General features: G+C 46.0%; 1 protein-coding gene across 1 annotated transcript in view; it reads right to left on the minus strand.

The window, feature by feature from the left end:
- Positions 1-6,792: 6,792 nt before the first annotated feature.
- The window catches only part of IL5RA (interleukin 5 receptor subunit alpha), a 40,805-nt gene continuing 20,282 nt past the window's right edge, over positions 6,793-27,315 (minus strand). Inside the window, exons 9-12 of the mRNA XM_082412354.1 lie at positions 16,278-16,374; positions 14,932-15,016; positions 8,696-10,351; positions 6,793-8,594 (exon numbers count right to left, since the gene is read on the minus strand). Coding sequence (XP_082268480.1) covers positions 10,265-10,351; positions 14,932-15,016; positions 16,278-16,374 — 269 coding nt within the window. The 3' untranslated portion in view covers positions 6,793-8,594; positions 8,696-10,264. The remainder of the gene's footprint in view (positions 8,595-8,695; positions 10,352-14,931; positions 15,017-16,277; positions 16,375-27,315) is intronic.

Consider the following 27,315-nt stretch of genomic DNA (forward strand, 5'->3'; position numbering starts at 1 on the left):
GGGGTCTTTGAAGTAGCATTTTGCATCAGTTGCCTACCTGTGTGCCCTAGTGAACCAATCAGAGGAGACTGTGTCAGTATTTTGCAAGGTGGCAGAAAGTGTCAGAAGGCCTGGCTTCTGACTTGATGCCTTGAAAAAGTCCTTTAATCTCTCAGCTTCATCATCTGATAAATGAGGCCCTGGATTAGCTGAGTCTGACCGAGCTCAAGATGATTTTTAAAAGTGCCCCATAGACACCTTCACCCAAACGTGTCTGATTTGTTGGTTTCCATGGTTGTTGCAGGTTAGCTCATTGGTTGCAAGCAACAGAAGCAACTCTGGATAACCTGAGCAAACAAAAAGGAATGACCCTGGTCCGATAACATGAGCCAAGGAGACACTGAATGCCCAAGCCTTGGCGAGAATAAGAAGCAGGCCACTCTGAGGATCAAGCCTGCAGGAACTTTGCAAAGTCTTTTTGGGGAGCTATTGTGGGGATGAATTGGCTCTGTTTCTGATTTTGATGCCACTCTGTTCAGTATCCAAATTCCTAGAAGAGTCTGATCGATCCAATTTGTGTCATACTGCCAGAGCATCTCGATCATGCACTCATAGGGGAGAGAGAGTTTGTTAAAGGAAAATTGAGATGATGTTTCTAGAAGATGGGATAATAAACGCTAAGAAGGTCTAAGCAGCACACTTTCTATGCTTAGCCCTCCAGGCAGGATTCCCCAGCCCCTAGTACCAGTTCATATGTGCAGGGGGAATGTATTACTGCTTGGGATTTTTGCACGGTGTCTCTGAAGGAGAAGCACTAGAAAAGTGCCTATTTGCTTTGCTTATTTAATCTTTCCCAGCACTTACTGTGATGCTCATTTTGTGTGTGGATAGTCCACCTGTGATTTAACTGTATAAAAGGAGATTCTCTTTTGCCAGATAAGTGGATTCTCTCAGCATTCCTGAGTTTTTATAAAGCCCGCAAACCCTGTGTACGAAACAGCATCTTTCCACGGGGGCAGAAGACCTGGGTGATAAATTTCATCTTCAGGTGAGCTCGGAATCCTTCCAGCCTGAGGTGGGAGCTGCCGTAAGCTTTTATCTTAAGATAATGATTGAGTTATTCCTACCGTCAGTTTTTTGGTTATTTACATCTGGGAAGCAGCCTTCAATCCTGATGAACCTTTTCCCAGTCTCTCCCACCAGCCGTGCCTTACTGCAAATATGCTGCAAAAATGCTGAATTCTAAAAAGTACATAAATAGTACATAATTAGCTACTAAAATGTCATGTAATTTTTAAAGTATTTTAATGTAATCAACCACCAGGTGATTTTTGCACACCATATCGGATTATCAGTGCTACCTCCATTAACACAGATAATCAAGAATTGGCTGTATTTTCTTTTTTTTTCATTTTTATTTTATATTGGAGTATAGTTGATTAACAATGATGTGTTAGTTACAGGTGTACAGCAGGGTGATTCAGTTATACCCATACATGTATCCATTCTTTTTAAAATTCTTTTCCCATTTAGGTTATTACAGAATATTGAGCTGAGTTCCCTGTGCTAAACAGTAGGTCCTTGTCAGTTATCTATTTTATTTTATTTTTTATTCAAACAGAAAGTCACAAAAATTATAATCATCCTCATCAGTTCACTCAGTCCCATGTAATTAATTTTTTTTTATCTTGATCTTTTGTTAGCACTTTTATGAGTTCATCAGTTTTCCATTAGAGTTCTGAAAATGCTTATTCATTCGGTTCAGCAGTATAGTCAGTTACCAGAAACCTGTACTTGTCAGAGTCTTTTCCACGAATAGTTATCTATTTTAAATATAGCAGTGTGTACATGTCAATCCCAAACTCCCAATCTACCCCTCCCACCAACCCCACGCTTTCCCCCTGGTAACCATAAATTCATTCTCGAAGTCTGTGAGTGTTTCTGTTTTGTAAATGAGTTCATTTGTATCATTTTTTTAGATTCTGCATATAAGTGATATCATATGATGTTTGTCTTTCTCTGTCTGATTATTTACTTCACTTAGTATGATAATCTCCAGGCCCATCCATGTTGCTGCAAATGGCCTTATTTCATTCTTTTTATTGGCTGAGTAATATTCCATTGTATATATGTATCACATCTTCTTTATCCATTCATCTGTCGATGGACATTTAGGCTGCTTCCATGTGTTGGCTATTGTAAGCAGCGCTGTAATGAACATTGGGATGCATGTATTTTTTCAAACCATTGTTTTCTCTGGATATATACCCAGGACCGGGATTGCTGGATCATATGTAGCTCTATTCTTAGTTTTTTAAGGAACCTCCATTCTGTTCTCCATAGTGGTTGTACCAGTTTACATTCCCACCAACAGTGTAGGAGGTTTCCCTTTTCTCCACACCCTCTCCAGCATTTATTGTTTTTAGACTTTTTATCATGGCCATTCTGACTGGTGTGAGGTGATATCTCATTGTAGTCTTGATTTAAGAATTGGCTGTATTTTCCTATGTGACAATTGAAGAATCCTCTGGCCACCCAGCCTAGTACAGTGGCTAAGAATATGAATGGAATCTGATCACCCGGGGTACATTCAGACAATTGCCACTTATTCGACAGGATAACGTTTGTGAAGTTCTAGAATCACAGCTCTCCAAATACTAGCAAATTATTCTATAAATCAGCCATTGTTCTTTTTCCCAAGTGACTTGAGACAGTCACAAAAAAACCAACATAGAATGTGGGTGCGTTCCATAACCAAAATGAGTTGAACTCACCTGACACATCCATTATCACCTTTTTCATAAGTATTTTCACTTAGTGTAAATATTAATATTTAATCATTTTAATAATAAAATTAATAAAATTAAAATATGTAATAATGTTAATAAAAGAAGTTAGGCAGTAGGGCCCTCAGTCAGATGCCAGGTTTTCCACAAAGCCTCTCTCAGTTTCCCTATCTGGCATTGACCTCTCGTCTCTGATTCCAGAGTGTGTCATGAATACTCATGATACCAGGCTCCTATGCCCCCATCTCTGACCCTAACAAAACTAGAAGGTGGAGAATCCATGGCACCATTTGGAGTGATTTCCCCAGGCTCTGCCCTCCTGCCAGGATATGATTACCATGTGCCAGTCAGACTGCCCATTCTGAAAGGAGGCCCCTTTCCCCTCGTGCTAAATGGGCCATGCAGAATAAATGTTCCAATTCCACAACTCAAGGATAAACTACAACACTCAACAGAGCTCACAATTTCAACAAAATCAGCCTCTGTTCTTTATCACCAACAGTCTGCTCCATTGTAGATGAGAAGCCCTCCAATAATATAGACCACATGGAGAGAAAGCACTTTTTAAAAAAGGTCAACCAAATGATAGAGCTGAATGTCTGGAAACGGCAAAGCCGAAGTAATTTAAATGTGATATTCCCAATCTCTGTAAATTGGACTTTCACTACATATTCTTACCTGTTGTTAGGAATAACAAAACCATCCCAGGAAGTGTGTATATCTTAGGATTTTAACTAACAAAGAGTTATAACTTGAATTTTTTTTATAGTGTTCAAAGTGCTCTTTAAGAAACAGGAGATGCAGGTTTTAGCCCTTTTTCACTTATGAAATGGAGGGAAAGAGGTGATACGATAAGCCCATGGTAACACAGACAATTAGAAAGTCAGGACAAGAATTTAGAACTCTCAATTCAGTGCATTTGAATGCCTAGAAACAAGGATTTACTGAGAGGAAGGACAAGAGAGGGTAAGAAGCTGGTCTCTTAAATTCAACCAGAGGGCAGTCAGGACACTGAGTCAGCAAGAAGACAGTGGTGAAGGGGGAGGGGAGGTGTGTGAGGTTGAGGTTGGGAGGTGGAGGGGTTCTGAACTAGGACCAGGCACAGGACAGCCATTCAGAGGAACCTGGTGCCCTCTGTGTACCAGGCCCTGTTCTAGGCACAGGGGAGTGGCTGGCAGTCAGGAAGGGGGACCCCACAAGGGCCACAGAATGGAGGAGATGGGGACACTCTAAGGCTGGTGTGAAATCACCTGGTTTGGAATGAGACTGGGTGGGGAAGGCAAGGGACCAGCCACGGCGTTTGTCACAATACAGAGAAATGCAATGATAATAATAATCGCGGACAACAATGATGCTCTTAGTATGTGCCAGTCTCTGCAAGTCAACCTGCTGGTTTAGTTCCCACATAGTATTCGTATTTGGTCCATGGGGGACCAAGGCTGGGAGGTTCGCAGGTTTGTTCCAGATCACACAGCTGACCAGGGAGGCCAGGAATTCAGATGCTGGTGGCTTGTGACTCCAGGCCTCTCTCCAAAAAGTTAGATATTTATACCAATGGGGAGGGAGGGAGGGAGGGAGATGATAGATAGATAGATAGGGATACCGGTTCCCGACAAGAAGGGTAGTGAGCTTCCTAGGAAGTTGTACACGGGGTTGTTGAAAAGTGACCAGGGGCACGGGCGGGGCTCCCAGGTGTAGGGTTCCTGCAGGGAGAACCCATACAGCTCAGGTGTGGTGAGTTCTTTGCTCCACGGCGGTCTAGCTCAGCTGCTTGGACTTCTTTAACTACAAAGGATGGTCTTTGCTTGTTTGTTTTACTTGGCTTCAGGTGTCTCAGAGTTGTTTTTCACACTCGGGCTATCCTACAAGATCAGGGTAGCCAGATAAAGTACGGGAGGCCCAGTTAAACTTGGATTTCAAAACTAGTACTTTTTTAGTATAAGCATGTGTCATGCAACATTTACCGGAAATTCAAATTTAACTGGGCCTCCTCTATTTTTATTTGCTAAATCTGGCAAGTTTATGCAGGGAAGAAGTTGCCTGCTCATTGAGGCAATTCATTTCTAGTGCAAAATTCCAGGGTCTTGCTGATGTGTGATCAGTTCTTTGAAGGTTGATGCCGCTGAGGGTGCCAGCACGAGTTTGCTGTTTTAAGCTCTCTTTGGTTTGCTGAACTCTCCCACCCCTTTCCGAGGATGGCGTGTGTGTGTATCCAGGGAGCTAGGGCCCGATGGCTCTCACAGCTGAAAAGGTTTACTATCGAGCCCTTTAAGAGGAAGCTGGCCGACCTTTGAACTATGACACCAGTTGCTTAAGTGTTGATTTCTTTCCCACAGTTTTCCCCCAGGCTTATGCATTCTTTCATTTTATCACCTGGCAGGGACAAATCTTGGGTTTTCATTTTAATAAATGAAAGAAAACGAATAATACACCTTCATGGGGAAAAGAGCCCACTGGAACTTTAACAAAAGGCACGTGAGTCACGTGAGTAGAAGGGGCGGTACGGGCTCCCGGAAGGTCGGTGGGCGGTAGAGGCTCCGGGAGCCCGGGTGCAGGCCGGCCGCTGAGGTCGAGGAAGGGAGAGCCGCGCCAACCGTGAGTTCTTGTAACTTCTTTGTTAAACTCTGGTGATATTTCTACTGTTCGCACACAGCGTTGATAAGTGAGCGCGCTGACTAGAGCTCGGTTCTATCTGAGATGAGTAGAGTTGTCTAGTCTGGCTTACACTTAAGAAACTGACTTTAATTTTTCATGGTCTAAGTTCACCCAGTTCCTACGCAGTTGTTGAGGGCGCAAAGATAAACACGGCCGCCTTCTCGATTTCGGAGTGTTTCCCCTTTAAAGGAGACCGAAAATTTTTAAATAATAAGTGATAAAATAGAATGCAACAGAAGGTACTTGGGGAACATAGACTTCCTGGTGGCAAAGAGCCGAGGTTTAGAAGCTAAACTGTCTACAAGATGGGGAAAAAAAAAAAAAAAAAGATTGAAAGAGCTTGTCCGTCAGAGAAAGCTTCAGGCGTGGCTTGGAGGGATGAGGGACATGGTGGTTGTGATACGAGGTGCTCCCCGGGGACGTGGCTGGAGCGCTACGGAGAAGCCAAGTCAGAGGGGACTTGGTTTTAAAAGGAGCTTGAACTTGAAGGTGCTGGAGTTATTTAAGGGTTTTGCGCAGGGGTGATCTAGGTAGATGTGCTTCTGCTGAGATGCTTCAAAGTAAAGGAAATACCGGCGGCCAGGATACTGAGAGGCTGCTGCATTGGTCCTAGCTGAGAGATAATGCAGACAGTAGTGTGGACAAAGAATGAGAATATTTGGGGGGGAAATGAGAAATGTGCTCCTGTTCAACGTGCAGACAATTCACTGTCAATTCTGTTCGGCGTTTCTCGTTCTGAGCTGCATTTACATTCGTATCTATTACCTAAAAGGGGGATACGGGGGAAAAAAACAAGGTTAATTTTTTAACAAGAAATAGTTTTTGAAAACTTGGTACCCTGGAACTTGGTCTGTAGGCTGTGGAAGCAGGAATAGCTGCACAGGGGTCGTCACAGAGACCCTTGGGCTGACACGAAGTCCTATTCTAATTAGGTTTTTCACCTTTAGTCGTGCCATCAAAGACTGTTTTCGGTTCTCCGTTCTCGCTTCCAGATATCTACTTTTTCTTTAACAAATTAGCGCCTAAGGATTATTAATTCCACCAGCAGATGGTCCTGACACAGACAAGCCTCCCCCATGAAAACGTTTGGGTTTTTAATCAGGATGTTCTCGGCCCACACGGAATTCCTCCCCAGCCTGCATCAGTAGCTCCAGGCCTTAAGGCATTTCAGTGAGGCTCAGGTGGCCGAGCTCTTGGCAAACTGCCCTTCCCCCTCTGGTCTCCCCGGCGCACTCAGCGCATCGCAAACACTGCATTTCAGGTGGGGCTGAAATCCTTATTGGAAAGGCTGTCGTTCAGAAGCACTGTTTGTTCTGAGCATGAAGGCTCTTGGGAGGGAGGTGGCCGTCCACCGTGTCCTGGTGGGAGATGGGAAGAGGTGGGTTGCCTACATCAACCTGCTGACGAGGGTATTTGCTGTGAAGCGTTCACACTGATTTGCCATGGCAGGGCAGTGAAAGCAGGACACACCACTCAAAACCCAAGTCCTTTTACATAGTGACTTACACATTGCAGCGTAGCCACAGCATCAGCAGAAAGAGACCCAGGCTACACCAGCCAGATGGCCAGGCACACATGAGCCTCCTGGTTATTTCCAATCATGTTCTCACTAGACACCCGTCTTCCTCTCCGTGCTTTCAATTTAGACCTTGATGATCTCTGCCAAATAGCATTCAGTTCCACTGTTTGCAAGGAGCTGTGCCGGGGTGAGAAGAGGGTTTAAGAGTGTCCAAGAAGCATTGATCCCTTCTAAGAGTCAGGGACTGTCCCAGAGGCTGCAGATAAAAATGCACTTCACATGAGCCCCATCGTCCTGGATGGCCCATCCTACAGGGCAGCTGCTCCAAGAAGGGGGCTGAGGCCCAGAACAAGGCCCCAGAGGCAGGATCAAGCAAACTCTGCTTTGGAAGGTTTCACGAAGGAGGAGGCGTGGGGTAAACGTTCCCAAAGACTGAGTGTCAGTTCCACAAGCCAGAAAAGGAAGGGCCTAACCCTCTGGGGAGACACGGGCTGCTCTGTGCTGCCCTGACACTCATATCCCCATATCAGGCGGTGGGTTGGGCTCAGTACCAGGGTGACGGCTGCTACTGAGGTGGAGGCAGGTGGGTGTGAAGCCAGCACCTCACCAAAGAGAAAGAACTGCCACACTGGGGATGGCTCTCTCCTTGTCGTCCAGCCTCCTAGGCAGAGGCAGTTTTCACAGTCCTAGGTTTCCGGGCCCCAGTTTGAAAGAGATCAGATGTGGAGTAATAAGTCGAAAAAGGGGTAGGGTTTTTGTTGGGTTTTTTTGGTTTTTTTGCAGGGCTTTTCCTGCAACAAAACAGTTGGTTCTCAAATTTTGATATTCACCAGAATCACCTGGAGCAGCTGTTCTCAAAGTGGGGTCAGGAGACCAGCATCAGCATCACCTGAGAGCTTAGGAGAAAGCAGATTCTCAGCCCCCCCGGACCTACTGAGTCACAAGCTCTGATCTGCTTTAATGAGCCCGCCAGGTGATTCTGATGCACTCAAGTTTGAGAATGCCTAACCTAAGACTCTTACAGATTCCTAAACACCGTTCACAGAGCTTCTAGATCAGGTGATCAGATACTTTGCCGGTCATTGCAGCCATGCCCTCCGGTCCCAATCCCTAAGCGGACTTCAGCTTGTTTCCTAGCCATCCCCTCCACATTTCCGGGGTCACTTGCGCCTGTGTTCAGCCCCTCACTGTCCATTTCATATCTAACGTGCTCTCTGAGCCACAGTGATTGCATCTGTCAAACAGGGGCAATAGTAGCATGTGGGCTTCTCAGGATTAGAGGTGATGTCTGGGAAGCGTCTGGTGCAGCTCCTGACACTTGGCATCTTAGCTCAGGCTGCTGTAACAAAGCACCACAGTCTGGGGGGCTTATAAACAACAGAAATTTATTTCTCACAGTTTTGGAGGCTGGAAGTCCCAGATCAAGGTGTCAGCATGCTGGGGTTCTGGTGAGAGTCCTTTTCCTGGGTTGCAGAAGGCCAACTTCTCATATCACACGTGGGAAGAACTCTTTGGGATCCCTTTGTAAGAGCACTAATCCCATTCATGAGCATTCCAACCTAGTCACCTGCCCAAGGCCCCACCTCCAAATACCATCACATTGGGGTGTAGAGTTTCAACACGTGAATGGGGGGTGGGGCGCATTCAGTCCATGACTCTTGGAAATAGGCAATAACTGACAGCTGCCAGACTGCTGTGCCTACTGTCCTGGGCCCAAGTCCTGCTATTTGCAGTGGATGGTTATCAGAAAAGCAACCCCTGGGGACTTCCCCAGTGGTTAAGAATCCACCTGCCAATGAAGGGGACACGGGTTCGAGCCCTGGTCCGGGAAGATTCCACATGCTGCGGAACTAAGTTGTGGCGCAACTAAGCCCGTGCACCACAACTACTGAGCCCTTGTGCCACAGCTACTGAAGCCCGTGCACCTAGAGCCCATGCTCCGCAATGAGAGAAGCCACCGCAGTGAGAAGCCTGCGCACTGCATTGAAGAGTAGCCCACACTCGTTGCAACTAGAGAAAAGCCCGTGTGCAGCAACGGGGACCCAACGCAACCAAAAAAGAAAAGAAACACAACCCCTGGAAGTATTTGGTAGTCAACATGCCCCATTCCTGGATCAAACTGACTAAATCAACTATGAAAAGCATGTAGAGTCTGCCACAGTAGAGGTTCGTTCTGAGCACTGTGACCTTTCCCTGTCCTAAGCTTCCTGCTCCAGGGCCGTGTACAATCAGCCCTGTTTGGATCCCTTCAAGTACCAAGTGTCCCTCCTACCCCCTCTCGGCCCAGGCCACACCTGTACTTGGTTCTACCTGTAGCCCATGGCCCATCACAAGGGCCACCGATCTAGTTGCAGACTCATACAGGAGGATGTTAGAGGAGGAATTCCTGTCTAGATTGGCATGTTTGTTGGGATACCTGTAGGACCCCTTGCAAACCTCCAAGGCTAGGGCTGATCCAGCACTACTTGACCAGATGCCCAACAAGTTGCTCTGAAGTCTTTGCAGGCAGACGTCTTTTCAGAAAACTCATTCTTAATTAAGTGATCCCCTTCCAACACAATTCCACCCAATGCCTTTCTCAGTATAATCCCAGAATATCAAGGCTGGCTTTGAGAATATAATCTTCAAACAAAATCCTGTCCCCTCCTTTGGTATGGACTGATACGTTAGCTTCTTATGTTTTGAAATTTGTTTGCCTCAAATGATGCTAACTTGATTGTGCCCATAGAACTTGAGATTCTCTCTCTCTCTCTCTCTCTCTCTCTGTCTCTCTGTCTCTCTCTGTCACACACACACACACACACACACACACACACACACACACACACACAACTTGAAAGAAAAAGTATTCCAGAACTCAGAATAAAAACACCATGGCTCCCACTTGCTATAGGGAAGATAGTCTTCAATCCAAGTTCACTATTCACTCCAGGATGGTGCAAAATGCCTTCTTCCTGAGATTTTAGCTGATCGTTACCAGTGGCAGCTGAACCAGTCAACCTGGCACTACCAGAGTAAACACAGTTGACGTTAGCCTTAATAACTGTCTCTCGCGCAGAAGTGTTTGAGGTGAGTGATGCAGATCAGGAGACTGGCAGGTGAGGAGGTGCTGCCCTGTGCAGAGATCAGACCTGGCAGGACAGTCAGATGAAACAATCAACCTGTGTGAGTTAGGAGACTGTGTTGAGGGATTTGTATGCGTGTTTTTCCCCTTGCAGCTAAATTGAGTGTCCGGTAAACTCCTCCTAGCCAAGAAACAGTTGTTCCCATTCTTATCACTGGGGCTCGTGAGCGTGAGTTGGTTTTGACACTGCTCCAGGGACAGTCAAAACACGGAGTCCTCCAGGGTCTCAGATCCATCCTCCTCCACATAGCTTATGACTTCAATTTCTGTTTCACCAGAACAGGTTTTCTGCAAAACAAACCATCCTTCCTTAGATGTCTTCTAGAGAACTTTTTGAGTCTTTGAATTTCTTTACAATTGGTTTCAAGTCAATTTTGCTTATGAAAATAGTAAATGGTCACTGAAGAAAATACGGAAAATGAAGTAGGAAAAAACCCAAAAAATACCAATGAACTTAACTCCCAAGCACAGCCCACTGTTTGTCTTCAGCCCTTTTTTCTAGATAGAAAGTTATCTTTACAGTTATATGAAGAGCTTTATAAGTGGATTTCTTTCTGCGTAGCATCACATCCTACTTTAAATTACATACAGCTAGCCCTCGGTATCCACAGGCTTCACCCTTTTACATAATGGACTCGAGCGTCTGTGGATGTTGGTGCCCGCTGGGTCTCCTGGAACCATGCTGCCTGCAGATGCTGAGGGATGACTGTATGTTCTTTGGCTGCCTCATTTTGAATAGTTCCATTGTTGACTATAGTCAACACAGTTGACTATAGTCTTCCCTTAAATAGGGGTATTATGGCCAATTTTGGCTATTATAAATAATGCTGATATTAATTACAAAATTCATGACCAAAAAAATACCTCCTGTAAGAGATTGTATTCCTTGACCCCCTTTACTCATTTGAGGTCACTTGACCTCACTTTACTCATTCAGCACATCTTTTTCATATTTTTTTAAGTGAAGTATAGTTGATTTACAGTGTTGTACTGGTCTCTGCTGGACAGCAAAGTGACTCAGTTCTACACATACATATTATTTTTTTTTACATTCTTTTCCATTATGGTTTGTCACAGGATATTGAATATAGTGTCCTGTGCTATACAGTAGGACCTTGTTGTTTATCCATCCTATATACAGTAGTTTACATCTACCATCCCCAAACTCCCAGCCCATCCCTCCCCCCAACCCACCCTTGACAGCCATAAGTCTGTTCTCTATGTCTATGAGTCTGTTTCTGTTTTGTAGATAGGTTCATTTGTGCCGTATTTTAGATTCCACATATAAGTGATATTACATGGTATTTGTCTTTCTGACTGACTTCACTTAATATGATAATCTCTAGTTGCATCCATGTTGCTGCCAATGGCATTATTTTATTCTTTATGGCTGAGTAGTATTCCATTGTACTGTATATACGAACCACATCTTCTTTATCCATTCATCTGTCGATGGACATTTAGGTTGTTTCCATGTCTTGGCTATTGTGAACAGTGCTGCTGTGAACATAGAGGTGCATGTATCTTTTTGAATTATAGTTTTGTCCAGGAGTGGGATTGCTCTATCATATGGTAATTCTATTTTTAGTTTTCTGAGGAACCTCCATACTGTTTTCCATAGTGGCTGCACCAACTTACATTCCCACCAACAGTGTAGGAATCATTCCACACTTTTGTTTTTTTGGCTGCACTGGGTCTTAGTTGCAGCCCATGGGATCTTTTTTAGTTGTGGCACATGGGCTCTCAGTTGCAGCATGCATGTGGGATCTAGTTCCCTGACCAGGGATTGGGCCCGGGTCCGCTGCCTTGGGAGCACGGAATCTTAACCACTGCACTGCCAGGGAAGTCCCAGAACATTTTTTGCACTGGACACCATGTGATGCGTTGAATACGCAGTGATGAACACGGCAACTGTGCTCTCTGCCTTATGTACTTTTAATAGGTTGTTGTCTACTTAATCTGGGAAGGAACCCTCTCCGGTTACCAGCGTAGAAACAAAGAATGGCTGGAAACCAGTTTGTACCAAATGGAAAGCTCAGAGTAAGAGTTTTTTCAGTGAGTCTTTTTGATCACTAAGCCAGCTCATCCCCCTCCTTCTTCCCTCCCTCTCCTCCCACCAGAACCTGTCTCTTGAGTGTTACAGAACAATTTCTAACTCAGGCCTGGACAAGCAAAAACATGCTTAACAGCCTCTCTGGGTTGGCAGCTACCCTCTGAATCCCAGGATGCTGGGTACCAACATCAAGCTGAGAGGTGTGAGCGGTGATGAAAAGCAGAGGGTTTCCTTTCCCGCCAGCGGGAGGCTTCCCGGCGGTTTGCCCATAACTCTAATGGACCCCCTCGTTGTCCTTGTAGCAAAGGCCCCAGAAGTGGGTTGCACAGGCTCTGCCTTTGAAGGTAGAGGCTGGGGCACTGCCACACGTGGCCCAGCTATGGTTAGCTCCGTACTGAGGCACCTACTCCTCCAGGTGGAGGTGGTAGAACTGAGAGCAGGAGGTGACACTTCATTTCCCCAATTCTCCCCACTCTCCCCCTCCACCCTGCAGGCCTCCTGCCCCGTCCCTCTCAGTGATCTGTTTTTCCTGACCCGCTGAAATGTGAGAGGAGGGTGTGTTGTCCAGAAGAGCTTGGCAGTGATGGGTTTTGACATGAATCCTTTGCTTATTCTGAAACCAGCCTGTCTACCCCAAGAGTTGTTTTGCACACATGACTTGATTTTTTTTTTTTTTTTTTTTTGATGTATCGGGTCTTAATTGTGTGGGCTTCTCTCTAGTTTTGGCATGTGGGTTTTCTCTTCTCTAGCTGTGGCCCGCAGGCTCCAGGGCGTGTGGGCTCTGTAGTTTGTGGCACATGGGCTCTCTAGTTGAGGCGCTGACCTCAGTAGTTGTGGCGCTGGCTTAGTTGCCCCGCGGCATGTGGGATCTTAGTCCCCCAACCAGGGATCAAAGCCACGTCCCCTGCACTGGAAGGCGATTCTTTACCACTGAACCACCAGGGAAATCCCCATGACTTGATTTTAATTAACAACAAACCGCAAACTTACACAGTAAGCTGTTAAGCCAGTTTCTTTTACCAACCTCAGAATGTGCAAGGAAATCTTTGGGGGCTGTGAAGGAAAATGAGATACCGGCACTAAGATGTGCTGTTAAGAAGCTGGGACAGATGACTTGAGTCTGCTGCTTAAACCACAGGTGCTTTCCAGGCATGAGTGTGCCAGATCCAGGAGGGATCCACAGCATGAATTCACAGGAAGCGAAACAAGTTTCACAGTGGGGCACACTTTCCTTCCAGAAAAGCTACGGGTTAACAGGAGCAAGCTGGCAGTCCCCCTGATAAAGGAGACCACAAGGGTGGAACTGAGGGTAGGGGTGACTATAGGGCTAGCCTCGATTCTCTGCTTCAGTAGGTCAGTAACTGTCATCCGCTAAATCATCCCAAACACCCGAACTGCAAACTCTAGAGAAAGGTCACCGCTTACTGCAGTGATCCATTTTGGTGAGTGAATGATCGACTCAAACGCCCCTACAACCAGGCACCAGTTGACTCCTCCTACCATGAGTAACTTTATCAGAGAGAAAATGAAATTTGTTAAGAAAATTGCTTGATGAGGGTCTGCAGTCTGCAGCCTGTGGGCTGAGTCTGGCTCGTTGCCTGATTTTGTAAATAAAGTTTTATTGGCCAGAGCCATTTGCATATTGTCTGTGGATGTTTTCCCACTACAGTGGCAGTGTGATAAAGCATTTGGCCCTTGAATGTTTACTATCTGGCTCTTTACAGAAAGTCGGCTGGCCCCTGATCTAAATAACCATTCAATTTAAGGACAGATTTGACAAGCAACATGCAATACACTGAACATCACAAGACCTTGCTGACAAAAATTAAAGAAAACCTGCAAAAATAAGGTGAGATGTCATGTTTACAGATCGGAAGACTCGTTATGTTTAAGATGTCACTTCTCCCCAAATGCACCTATAATACAAGACAATCCTGGTCAGGATCCCAGCAGCTTTTTTTGTTGAAATTGATAAACTGGCTCTAAAATTTATATGGAAATAAAAAGGACCTAGAATAACCAAAACAACTTTGAACAGTCATGTTTGGAAGCCTTACACTACCTGGTCTCCAAGTTTACAATAAAGCTCTAGTCATCAAGACAGTATTATATTAGCATAAAGATAGACAAATAGATCAATGAAACCTAATAGTCCAGAAGTAGACACAGATATACATGGACAACTTATTTTCAACAAAGATGTCAAGGCATTTCACTAGGGAAAGGATGACTTCTACCATGTGATGCTAGAACAATTGGATGCCATTGGTAAGTGAGCATTCAGTTAAGCCTGAGTGCTCTGAATGGTTAACAGCGCCTAAGAAAACATATTTGGGGAAATCATTTGCCTTTTCTATGGTTCTTTATACTAAGGAACTAGGGAAAATCCCTCTGAAAAACTTTACTGATTGGGGTACCCATGTGTAGAAACATTGATTGTTAGAATGTCAGAGCTAAACAGGTCATTGGACCATCTCATCTGTGCCCCTTACTGTGCAGAAATGGAAGTCAGGGCCCATGGGGTTGAAGGAATTGCCCAAGGTCACTTAAGAGCTGGGTGATAGAAAATAAAAATTCAAGTCTGACTGTTGAGATCACTCATAATTGAGTAGGACCTTTGCAATATTCAAAGACTGTAATGAACATATATTAAAACAATCAGCCAAAGAGCAGAATGACTAAAGCAACATGAAGGCACCTGGCCTCCTGGGTAAAGACCCTGCCTTGTAACCTGGAAAACGAATGACCCAGTGACAGATCCCTGGGGACCCAGCCCTGGGCAGATATGACATATCATAAGAACCTTCAATATTACCTCATAGTTGATGGTTACAAAGAATTCTTTAATATTACTCTTTGGTGCCGGAACAGGTGGAAACAACTTGGTCCATAAGTGGCATCTGAAAACAGAGTAAAGAAGGGAAATAGCTAAGCAAGAACAGCCTTTCTTGTCCTTAAATATCTACTCTAAAAATTGACCTAGTTAATCCCTGAACCTGCTGTTTTGTAAATTCAAAGTCTTCATTGACTAAGACTTCCAAATATCTACATTGTAATGATAGTTGAAGACCTCGGGGGTACTGCAAGACTCTGATGTGACTTCTGGATCATCCAAGAAAGACGAAATGGCAATTGCTTCATGTTGGTGCGTGTTGCCAGGCCTGATTTCTGAAAATGATGTACATCAAGTGCGTGGGGCCCCAGGGTTACCCACGATGCTGGTAGGCGGCCCCTCCCCCTAGGCGCCAGCTCTCAGGGTTTACTGTCTTTTTCCTCTCCTTTGAGCTGCCAACCGCCCCCCAGCCTATAGATGCCATCTGATGAGACATTTATAATAGTGAAGCTGTTTAAAATAAAAGTCACTTTCTAAATTGTGAAGAAGCTAAGATAGAACATGTTCTGCAGCCTCCTAAGTGGCACTTGGCCTTCCTGGACGCCAGAAGGGATGAGAAGTTCTTATGGGGCCATTTGCAAGCTCTAGGTTTGGCCACCAAATCTGCATGACACTTCTAGAATCTGCGTCTGACCTGGGAACGATCAGCCACTAAGGGACTGGATGACCGAAGGGCCAGGGTAGGAGTTGGTACCTCATAATTGGGGATCATAACACAGGTGGCACCATAGTGACTTCAGCATCCAATGGGATGCCTTCCTTTACCCAAGACGTAACAAGCATGCCCTGGGGGCTCAACAGAGGCAACCAAGTTTGGAGTGGAAGGCAGTCAAGGAATCAAAAAAACACAAATGTAAAAACCTTCATAGAGGGGCTTCCCTGGCATTCCTGTGGTTAAGAATCCACACTTCCACTGCAGGGAGCACGGGTTTGATGCCTGGTTGGGGAACTAAGATCCCACATGCCACGCTGTGCAGCCAAAAAAAAATCCTTCATGGAAATGAATAGACTGTTGGCAAATTCAGGAAGGGGGTATCTAATGCCTGAGGGCTGTGTTGTGCTCTGTGTCCAGTTTCTGCAAATCACCTCCTGTTTCCCAGTTTTTTATTTGGTCTACACTCATCTTGGAAAGGCTGTCCAGGAAGACACAAAAATGTCATAAATTCCACCTGATAACAAGAACCCTCCATCCGGTGGATGCATGGCAAGAAGGTAAAAATCCAATATTTCGATCCCAGTGAAAGCACCCAAATAAAAAGAATACCTACATTCTGCAGATGAGTGAGAAAATTAACAAGATAAAGCAGATGGTCGCCGTAACTGCAATAAGGAACCATTTTGTCCAGGGCTTCTGCTCATTGTTTCCTAATGAAAAAAAGAAGAAAAAAAGCAAAAGAAATCAGAACTCGAATCATCAGCAGAAAAGAGAGAGGACTGCACTAGGGCATCAGGGGGCTTGGGTCTGAGTTGAAGGTGCTGGGTGATGCTGGGAAAGTAGCTTAACCTCCCCGAGCTTTAGATTGTTCATCTGTAAAATGGGGCAGGGTGGGCAGGGAGCGTCCATCTCACAAAGTTGATACAAGGGTGAAATGAAATAACGGCAATGACGATGAGGCCACTTTTAATCTTGAGGCATTATTTAATCAGTGAGCAGATATTTATGGAGCATATTCTAGGTAATATGCCAGCTGGATCTTGGAGCTTAGCAGCTTTTGGTGAGTACTAAGGTTTTTGGATGAAAAAGGTACAAAAATGTAAGCCTACTCAGTAACCTAATTGCAGTACAATCAAAACATTTTACAAAGTTGGACTTTTAGAGGAAGTACAGTGTGGGATAATACTCATAGTTCACAACAAAGGTATCAGACTCGGTTGTAAGTTTACAATCTGAATTATCCTCACAACACCTCTTACGATTATACCTGTTTCACAGATGGGAACGTAGATGCTAACTTGATTCAGTACAGAAAGTATAAATATGCCACATGCTGCCCGACTATCTAGTTAAATTTGCTTCTAATCTATACTCAAGGATAGCTTCTTGTATGGGCTTTGATGATAGCTTTGGGGTGTGTGTGATTTTTTTTAAGGTACTGGAAATGCCTTCAAGAAAAACCCAAGGCCATTTACCAAATGGTGTTTAAAGGGTAACCCGCTTGCTAAACTGCCTGATTCATTTTTAGAGAAGAATGCAAATCTTGAGTTATCTCCCTGAATGCATGGGTCCTTTCTGTGTTCATTCATTCCGTTATTCACCCATTTAGCCAGTATTTATTGGGCTCCTATTATGTGTGGGACATTGTACATGTTGCTGGGAGATGGTTAAAAGAAAGCATGTGAACCCTCCCTTCCTGCAATTAAGGGAAGAAGTCGATAAGCCAAATAAAGACACAGGTAATTTAGTGACAGCAGCTCTAAGTACAGAGGTGAGATATACACCCGACACCAGGAGAAGCAGGTCCTAATCCTTGGTTTGCCATTAACGGTTTCTATTATAAAATGAGAAGTGAATGTAAATGGAATTTTCAAGCCCCTTGTAAATATCTTAAGACTTCCAAAAGCCCCAAAATACTTAAAACTCAAATCTTTCCAGGTATCAGGATGGAGAGATGTCTTGAGGATTTAATGCTAGTGATTCCAATGTTGCCTTTATCTCATGAACTTTTTTTTTTTTTTTTTTCCCTTTGGCCTCCTGAGACTCTTACTTGAGGTTTATCTTCTACCTCCCAAAAGCTTTAATCTCTCCTCCTCCATCTCTTCCTTTCTGCTTTCAAATATTCATAGAGTCCTTTATCTTGAATAAGCCATTACTTTGCTCTGCCATCTCTCCCAACTATCATCCAATACCTCCTTACTTTATTTCCCAGCCTCATTTCTTGAATAAGGGATTCAGGCAGCTTCATTTTCCCATCTCAGAAAGCACTTTAAAAAATTGCTGGTGGCTTCCTCCTGGTTGAAGCCAAAGGACGGTCAGTTTCTTTTTCCAACTGTATTTTTCCTGACCTCCCTCCTGAATTTCAAACTTGATGGTTGCACCCACCTGGAAACCAAGCCACTGGCTCCTTTACCCAAATATTCCTCTTCTTCAATATCATTTCCTTCCCCCCTTTTTAATTTCAACTGCCCCTCACCGCTCAGCCTTGACCCTCTGGTATTTTCCACTATGGTCTATTCTTTGAACTTTGCCAAGTTTGTTGAGCACAGCTTCGTCTTTCAATTCCATGGCATCCTCTCCCGAGTCTTTATCCCTGCCCAGCTCCCAGTCTGGATCTCAGACTGCCTGTAGGTGGAACCCACTGGGATGTGTCTCAAAGCTGACAACATTCAAAACCAAACTCACACCCTTCTTCACATCAAAACAACTTCCCTCATAACTTCCCCCTTCTGATCTCCCCTCTTCCAAGATCCCAAACTGGAATCCTTGGAAGGCACTTGGATTCTTCTCATTCTCTGCAGCCCCTCCCTCCTTTCCTCATCCACTTGGTTTACACCAGTACATCATACCCAACCATAAATGCAAGAGAACCAGCCACATGTATACACATATCCCCTCCCTTTTGGATTTCCCTCCCATCCACGTCACCACAGAGCACTGAGTACAGTTCCCCGTGCTATACAGCAGGCCCTCACTAGTTACCTATTTCATACCCAGTGGCGTATATATGTCCATTCCAACCTCCCAATTCATCCCACCCCCCTTTCTCCCCACCCCCGGTGTCCACACGTTTGTTCTCTACATCTGTGTCTCTATTTCTGCTTTGCAAATAGGTTCATCTGTACTATCATAAATGCAAGATATGCATGCTTTTGTCTCATGACTTTGCCTAGTCTGGAAACCTGGGTTCTATTCCTAGCTTGTTGTGAAGGTGGCCGTTCTGGGCCTCAGTTTCCTCATCTGCAAAAATGAGGAAGTTCAACTCTGACCCTTAAGAACGCTCTCAATCCAGCACATTTTTTAGTACCCCTGACCCAATCCAGGGCATTGTCATTTGGTGTATACTGACCTCTCACAAAATTGACTTTAGTATATTTTCATTGGCGAAAGTTGGAAATTTGTAGAAAAGAACAAAAAATAAAAGTTATCAGAAACCAGCAGTCACCAATAGCTTATCTTCTATACATGTTTTGACATTCCCTTTTCAGGTACCAGGCACTCCGCGAAGTGCTCACCTTGCAATCTCACTTGAATTCTCACAGCAGTGCTTCAGGGTGGGCGCTGCTGTCCTAGTTTGATGGATGGGGGAGCTGTCGCAGAGAAGGGCGGAGGGGGTCAGCTGAGGACCACGGCTAGTAGCTGGGGGTGAAGCCCAGGACGTGCTGAGCGGCCGTGCTCTTAACCACGGTGCAGGGACCCCATCCCACTGCCCACCACCCCCAAACCCAGGACCCACTGCGTGGGCGGGCGCTTCACGGAACACCCCCCCCGAGTGTCCTCTTCCCGGCTGGATACCGCTTCCTTCCAAGGCAGCCCTGTCTTGTTGTTGTGTCTCAGCTGCTGGACGTGGCTGGGTTCGCAGGCTGTGTCTCCAGGAGAAGGGGGCTGCCTTGTAAGCGACCCCTCCTCCTGATGCTCCCTAGGCTCTAGCCAGGACTGAATCACTTTATTTAAAACCTCTGACCATGGCGTTGAAAACGAAGTTTCATGTATTTATAGCTATTTTACAAACAGGTGGTGGCCACACTTTGGCTCTCTGAGGCTCTGCTTTTCATCATTTTACAAACCTTTTATTTTCCCAAATCCCATAGACACTCAGTGGTTCTAGGATTAGTATTCAGTTCTCTGGATTGTCACCGAGTGTCCCGTTACACCTAGTTTTTACTGCACTTGCACGTAGCTAATATAAAGAGCAACTGGGGCGAACTACTACCGTGAAATCAAATACCAGCTCGCTTTATTTGCCACTCTGACTTCCTGCATAAGGGATTCTGCCTGCCTCATTGCCCCATCTCTGAAACTCACTGTAGCACACTTTGAACCATTATGCAAGTCCCCTAACAAGTACATTCAGAAACTCTAGACTCATATACGTGGATTATAAATTTAGCAAGGGTTATGCCAGTAGCAAAATTATTCCTGTTTACAAGTAGGTTAAACAGGTGAAGCTTGAGTTCTGCAGAAAGAATGATGTTACCAGTATTATCAGGGTGGCACCCTGGGTCCCGTTGGTGTCTCAAATTGTGCAATTCTCTGCAGGCTGTTATGTCAGGTCCTGATAAAAGTGCCGTTCACTTCTGAGCGTGCTTACACAAATCTTTTCAGTTAAACCACTCTCTAGCTGTTCACTTGAGCGCTCACATTGATAAGTGAAGATTCTCTCTGAATTAACAAAACCTCTTTGGAGAGGCAACTGATTTTATTTCTTTCGATCAAAAAAAGTTAGCGGTGCATGCAAGGTACTATGTGGAAAGCAAAGTCACGGTCACTGCCTGGAGGGAGGGGCACATGAGTCATTTCTCCCCACCTGGCTTCTGCAGTGTCCCACCTTGCTTCAGAACTATTCCCCTACCGCCACCTGAGAACAGAGCTAAGCCCCCAGACAGCAGAGCCGAGGTCAGCTTTACTGCAAAGAAAACCTAAACTGGCAGGTAAATTCAGTGCAAGAAAAAGCTTTCACATGTTCACTACCAAATGGAAACTGCTTGGGGATTATCTACCGTTACGTTATTTACTAATGCAAAAACGAAGTTGAGAGTCAGTTATGTAAGTAAAATGAATTGAAGACAGCACCTCCTCTGATTTCACTGAAGGTAGAACAGGGGTGCAGTTCCCCCTGACAGTGTATATCCTTCCGGTCAAAATGGTTAAGAATTTTAATTCTGTAAAAGTTGGGAGGCCCCTCGGTACATCATTAATTTGAATTCTGGGGTCTCTGACTTTGGACATTTTCTTAAGAACAAGTGTTTCAAGGTAACTTGAATGTTTTCTCTGACTCAAGAATGACTTTTCTGCCGTCAAAACGGAAGCCACAGATGTTTCTTTTCAAGAAATTGATGGGCGCCACTGTTTGGTTATGCAGAGATGAGCTTTAGAAAGACGAAGTCGCAAAGCCTGTCCTGCCAAGGAGAAGAAGCCCTTCAGACTCTGCACCTCCTTCTAGGATGTTCTCCCAATATTGACAACTTGGAGCATTTGGGAGCTCAGCTGTCTGTTTTCTTGGTGACCTTGGCTTCCTCAGTTTCTGACGTCTCGACCATTTAACCTTGAGAATTAGCCAACTAATGACAATTCTGCTCGTGTTGTACGTCCTGGGAGTGTATGGTGGGAAAGGGACAGAGGGGGACGAATAGCATGGTGGTTAAAGAGAATCAGGCCCTGGACCTAGTCCCAGCTCTGCCTCTGGCTTCCCTCAGAGCTTTGTCAAATCATTTTCCTCCTGGTGCTGCAGTCCCACTTGTTCTAGAATTGTATGATCTTTGTAGTTCAGACTAATAACTCTTAGGAGGTCAATTTGGTTTGGAGGCTTGTTCCACCCTTAAGCTGTTCACACAAGTATGACTTTTAGGTATTCCATATTGCATTTGAATCTAATTTCAGACTCAACAGTAGGTTCTGCAGGAAAAGAGCTCATTAGTAAATTGATGGGGCTCTTCCAGTGAAGCAGCCCTACTCTGTTAAACCAGCAGGCGCTGGGAGGAGTTCTGAGGGCACTGACAGGGCTGGATAACTGAGAGGATGCAGGTGCATCAGTCTACAAAGCCTCCTGCACTTGTCTTTCATTAGAGGGGGAGGCCGCGGCATCGTCTGCGAAGGGACCCGCCAAGCTGGTCACAGGCTCACAATGCAAGCAGAAATCATAAGCAAGCCCTTTGGGGGGGTGAGCTTTGTAAGGCAGCTGTCAAGTGGATTGTGGGAGGTTTTTTTTAGGGGAAAAAAATCCCTTTACCTGATTTCGGGAGAGTGAAAGAGAGGGGTCGGCAAATGCAGCCTCAGTGGACCGAACATAGGTAGTCCAGGGTCCAGAGCAAAATGCACAAAACGTGTTCTGTGTTCATCTGGGGAAATTGGGCTCAATGACCCAAAATATGGAAAGGACATGGAGATGCTTGGGATGGGGGGGGGGGGTGTGTAGGTGTACCTTCACGCGCTCAGGATTCCCTAGAGAGATCACTGCCGTACTGTTGGTCTGCATTTGTCCCCAGTAGGACACGACTTGATGAAGCTAAATAGAGAACTCCTCTTTGCCATCTTCTTCTTTGCAGACTTCTGCACACAGCACCAAGAGGTGTGTGCCTTCTGGGGCCCTAAGCAACCCAGAACTTTCTTCCCTGTAAGGGGTTTCCTGGCCCTGTCCTACCAACCTGCTAAAGCAACTGAAAGCTGCAGAGGCTGCAGTCTTCACATAGAAGTAAGAAACAGGGGTGAAGCGCTTTCATCCTGGTTCTGCCACTTACAACAGAGGTGACCCTGAGCAGGGAGCCCTCAGGAGCTTCCATCACCTGCCTTGTTCAACGGGGATAAGAACTGGCTGAGTTATTCCTGTAAAGTGATTGGCCCGGTGCTAGTTCATAGTACGTGTTCAATGAATGTTATTATAACTGTGATTATGATTAAACACATCGTGTCAGCAGTAAGGCATCAAGATAATTTCCCTAAATCATCAAAGCCAGACTAAGATTGGAGCCCTTTCAGAATCCTCAGAAGGCAGAGTCATAAGCTCAGGCCTGGAGGGAAAGAAAACACCAAATATTCAAGATACTAGGGAGTAGGAAAGGGCATAGAGCATGATGGCCCTCACCCTCAAGGATGTTTGTATTAAAATGAACGCCATGGACAACTCCTAAGGGGATATTTAGAATAGAGTAGCCTGAAGAGGTCAATGCAAGTGTCCCCATTGCTTGGGCTCCATGGAGGCTGACCAGCTCATGAGCTGGCAAGGCAACCCTTTCACTGCCGCCAGTCTCCACAGCCAATCCTCCTGCCTCTGTCTCCCTGGCTGGCACTGTCACCCAAGGGGTGACAAAGCATCACAGAAAGAGCACGGCGTGGACCCAGTCCTGTGGCTGTGTTCTAGGTCCGGGTTCATCACTTCCTAGCTCTGTCACTTGGGGTAGTTCCTTAACCCCTCTGCGTCTCTTTGCTCATCTGTAAATTAGGAAAATCCTGTGTTTGTGAAGATACATAAAATAACGTAGGTGAACACGCCAAGCACAGTGCCTGCCCCAAGAGGGGAGTCCGACCTTCCTCCCATCATCTGGCGGGGCTGTCTCGAGGCAGAGGTCACGCGTGGAAGTCTGGTGTGGACACCACACCTCCAGGCGGCCGGGCCTGAAAGCACAGGGGAGCTCCCTGCTCCTGACATTTGGGGACAGAAGTTGAAAGCTCCCTGCTGGCCCTCCCTTAGGCCACGGGGCTGAGGCGGCCCTGCTTCCCCTGTTGGGAATGAGTAAGCGGTAGGGCTGCCAGGCGTGGGGCTACCAGGCTGGAAACCACAGGAGCCTGGGGAAAAGGAAACAGTGGGTCAAAGCGGCCACCACATTTACCAACCCGAAACCCCCCATTTACAAAGAAAACCCAGCATCGTCACATGTTATATCACCCTCAGGGAAGCCAGGTGGGTTTTTCAAGTTCCTGACTGGGTCAGCTTTTTGTTCCTCAATCAGTTTTTGTCACTAATGATCCAGAAGCCCGCCATTTCTTCATAAAAGCTTCTGAATTTGCAAAATTCATTTGGAAGACCCAGGGAAAGTGGATCTGAGCCCTCTGCAGTGTCTCCCCTTCACCTTTCTCCTTCCTGGTTTTCTCCCTGTTTCACGACAGTGTGAGGATGTAAAAAGAAAGATGGTGACGAAAGGAAAAGAAAAAGAGCACAGGCACAGAGTCTGAGGGTGGAGCCGGCAAGGTGTAAAATGTAGGAGGTGGGCTGGAGGATCTTGAAGGTGACACCAAGCCCTCCAGGTTTTGATTCCATGTGCCCTGGGGCCGGTGTGCCGGGTTTCCTCACTCATTCACAGCCCATGAATGTCACATCCGAGGAAAAAGGCACCAGAGTTTCCCTGTGGGAACCTTGCTTCCATCCCAGCCCCAGTTCTTACTTCCCTCCCTGATTTTCTGCTTCCAACTCTTTTCATGAAGACCTTACCGATTCTAGAATGTGTGATGTGACGCTAAGGCTCCCCCCACCCTAAACACACACACACACACACACACACACGCAAACAAACTGTGACAGAAAGCCACGGCCAGGATTTCCTGTGAATAACAGGTCTCGAGGAAGATGCCCCGAAAGGAAGCCGCCGCCCGTGTTGACCTTGACCGCACAGCTGAGCCATCTGAGAAATGCGGTGAACTTTCCCCTACTCCCCGGGGTGTAAGTGCTACACATCTCAAGCCTAAAGCAATGTTTTTTTTTTTTTGTAAATACATTTTAATTGGTACCTGGTACCATCGTCGAATAGATCCTGGCCTTCAGATACGGACTTCAGTGAGGTCAGGGCAAAACCCAGTGGTTTGTTTGAGGGGCAGGGCCTGTGCTGGGGGGGAAGACCCGTCACTGATACGCAGGACTCGGAGCCACTGAGCCTGACCGGCAGCACGGCTGGGTGGACACGTGTGTAACGCTCTTTTCCACGGGGAAGGGCGTTATTGTCGGAAACTTTGTTTTCATTATTGCTTGTTTCCTGCATGATACTTGAGCTTCCGGGAGGGGAGAGAGAAGAGAAGATGATGGACTTGAGAAAAGGAATATCTTCACTCAGACCAGAAACCACTCAGGAGACACCAGGTTTTAGTAAACAGGAGATGGCCCAGATAATAAGGGAACAGAAGAGTCCGGAAGTTAAGAAAGTTGCAAAAGGAGGAAGAAGTGTGAAAAGTGGAAAGTTCGCCCTTCAGATAAGGCAGAGAAACCAGCTGAGGAAGGGCAGCTGATAACGAGGGCTGATAAGATGAAACTGCTCCTTCCATCTGAGGAAAAAAAAAAAAAAGAAGTATTCCATGTTCTGGAAATCCCAGCACAGGAGGGCAGAGTTTCAGGGCAGGTGAAGAGCCCACTGTGGCTGGCTGGACCCCTGACGGCTGCCCCTGTGCCTCTTGACTGTCCAGGGACCTTGCCCACCGGAGCAGGACAGCAGTCCTGTCTCCTCCGCCCTCCCTTTTCATCAGTCAAAACTTAGTCGTCTCGTGTCTCTCTCTTGATTCAATAACCCTGGGTGATGATGGGTTAATTAGTAAATTGAATCTCTTCCAATTCGCTAATTGACTCATATGTCACCTATTTGAGAATATTATCCATTAATAGCCACTTCTTGGCTGTTTGATAACTACTGAATTATTTAATATCTCTGGGCCTCCGTTTCCCTCAAATAAAGGAGGTGGACTTAATAATCTCTAACAAAGAGGTGATATGTGAGTCGGGCCTTGGTGTGAAAGTGGAAGGGGAGGGCTCCAGGGTGCCATTTTTAAGACAAGGTAGGAGTGGAGGAAGGATGTCTAGAGGAACTGAATGGAGCGGAGACACTGCCTGGTGGGCTGCAGGCAGAGCGTTATTATTGCTGCATCCTCGCCGGGTAAGGAAGAGCCACGTGGAATGTCCCAGGGGAGCCCGGGCTTCCTGTGATGTTTATTAATCATCCTGATGACAGTAGAGAGCCTGCATTGATTAAATTCACTAATGATCCTAAAGTGAGCAGGGAAGTCACTTCCAGAAAGGATGGATTTATAAGGTGCGTGGTAATAGGAATCAGCTCGTCTTCACGACCGGGCTGGCAGCAAATGGAATGGGATTTGCCGTGGATGCTGGCAGTGAGGCACACCTGAGAGCAAACGATAATGAGCCCGGTTCCGAGCTAGGAAGCTGTTATTTAGAAAATAATCATGGGGCGCCAGCTTTAAAGTGGAGAGTGAAAAATAAATTAAAAACAGGCTTAAAATAAACTCTCAGCACAGGTCACGATCTCTCTCTCAGCACTTTTGTCGGCGGTTGATGGGGGTAAGAGAACATGAAAGGCAGAGTAGGGAAGAACTTACAAGTGAGGAGACTCACATGTTACAGGTGAGGAGACTGAGACCCAGAGGGGTTAGAGGCGACTGACGAGGTCGGGGGCAGCCAAACCCTGCCACGCTGGTCACCACCCTGACCCCTGCAGGGGTGACAACAGACGACCACACCTTCGGATGTCCTGAATGTACCCTGAGATTCCCTCTCAACACAGCTGTCAAAGCAGTCTCCGATTACTGGGCTCATGAAATATTATCTCCGCATCTCTAACATCAGTCAAAGAGCTAGACACTGGCAGAGCCACGACCAAAACCTAGATCTCCTGATTTGTCTCTCGCTTTCTTCCGCTCTCTAAGTTCTAAACTCTCAACAGACAACACTGATGAGAATTCAAATCCCAAACACTAAAAAATCAGAACTGGCTCCGTAGCCAAGGTTCCCACCTTGGTCTCCAAGTTAGTTTGAGGTCCTCAAACAGAATTTTTAAAAAAGAAGTAAAAAAAAAACTCTGAAACTGTATGCGCAGTGATGTTGGGAAGACACTCAGAAATATCAATAATTGGGGGCCAATGAGTTTTGGGCCTTTGGGGAATAACAAAGCATTAAAAAAAAAAAATCCACCAAATGCGGGTCATGAAAATTAAGCTTCTACCGCAGGCATTTGAAGAAATTCATAGCCTTGTTGAAAATTCCCTGCGACGGATTCACGTTTCTTCTGCTGGTCCCCCTCTCGGGGCGTAGAGTGGATTTCGTCTGTGCAGATAAAGCGGTGTGGAAGGGGTGCCTGTGTGCGGTGGGTCTGTTTCGTCAGGTTGGGGCCTGGACCTGGGGAGGATGCAGGGGGGAGGGGGAAAGTCTGGCTTTGGCAGAAACATGAAGTAGGTGCAATTGGCCGGTCCTCAGTTCCTTTTGTCCTTTCGGTTCCCTCTCCCAGCAAGGCTCATGCTGGTCCTCTGAGTTCCAGTGGGGTGATATGGCGGCCGTGCCATAAGGCTGTGCTGGTCGTGTCACACAGCTCTAGGGGCTCCTTTCCCCTTTGGAAACTCAGCGACTCAGTAAGGCCAGTCCCCTTACAGGCTCAGAACCCAGCTCCATTTCTCGGGTCTTTCCTTGTCTTTCCCAATCTCCCTTGGAAATCTCCCTGCTATGCATCTGGGCTGACTTACATCCACATGGGCCCATGGGTCACTGCCCAGGAATGTCCTGCAGAGACACCCATTAGCCTAAGTGAATGAATGAAATGATAGAAAATCCTAGCATATGCCACAAGAAATCTCTCCTTAGGTACACCCTTCAGTGGAGCGTTAACTACCTCGTAGGACGAGGGAGAGTGATAATCACGTGCTTGACCAACCATAACCACAAAGTT

This window comes from Balaenoptera physalus (genome assembly GCF_965194825.1).
Source record: "Balaenoptera physalus genome assembly, chromosome: 11".
In the NCBI taxonomy this organism is placed as follows: Eukaryota; Metazoa; Chordata; class Mammalia; order Artiodactyla; family Balaenopteridae; genus Balaenoptera; species Balaenoptera physalus.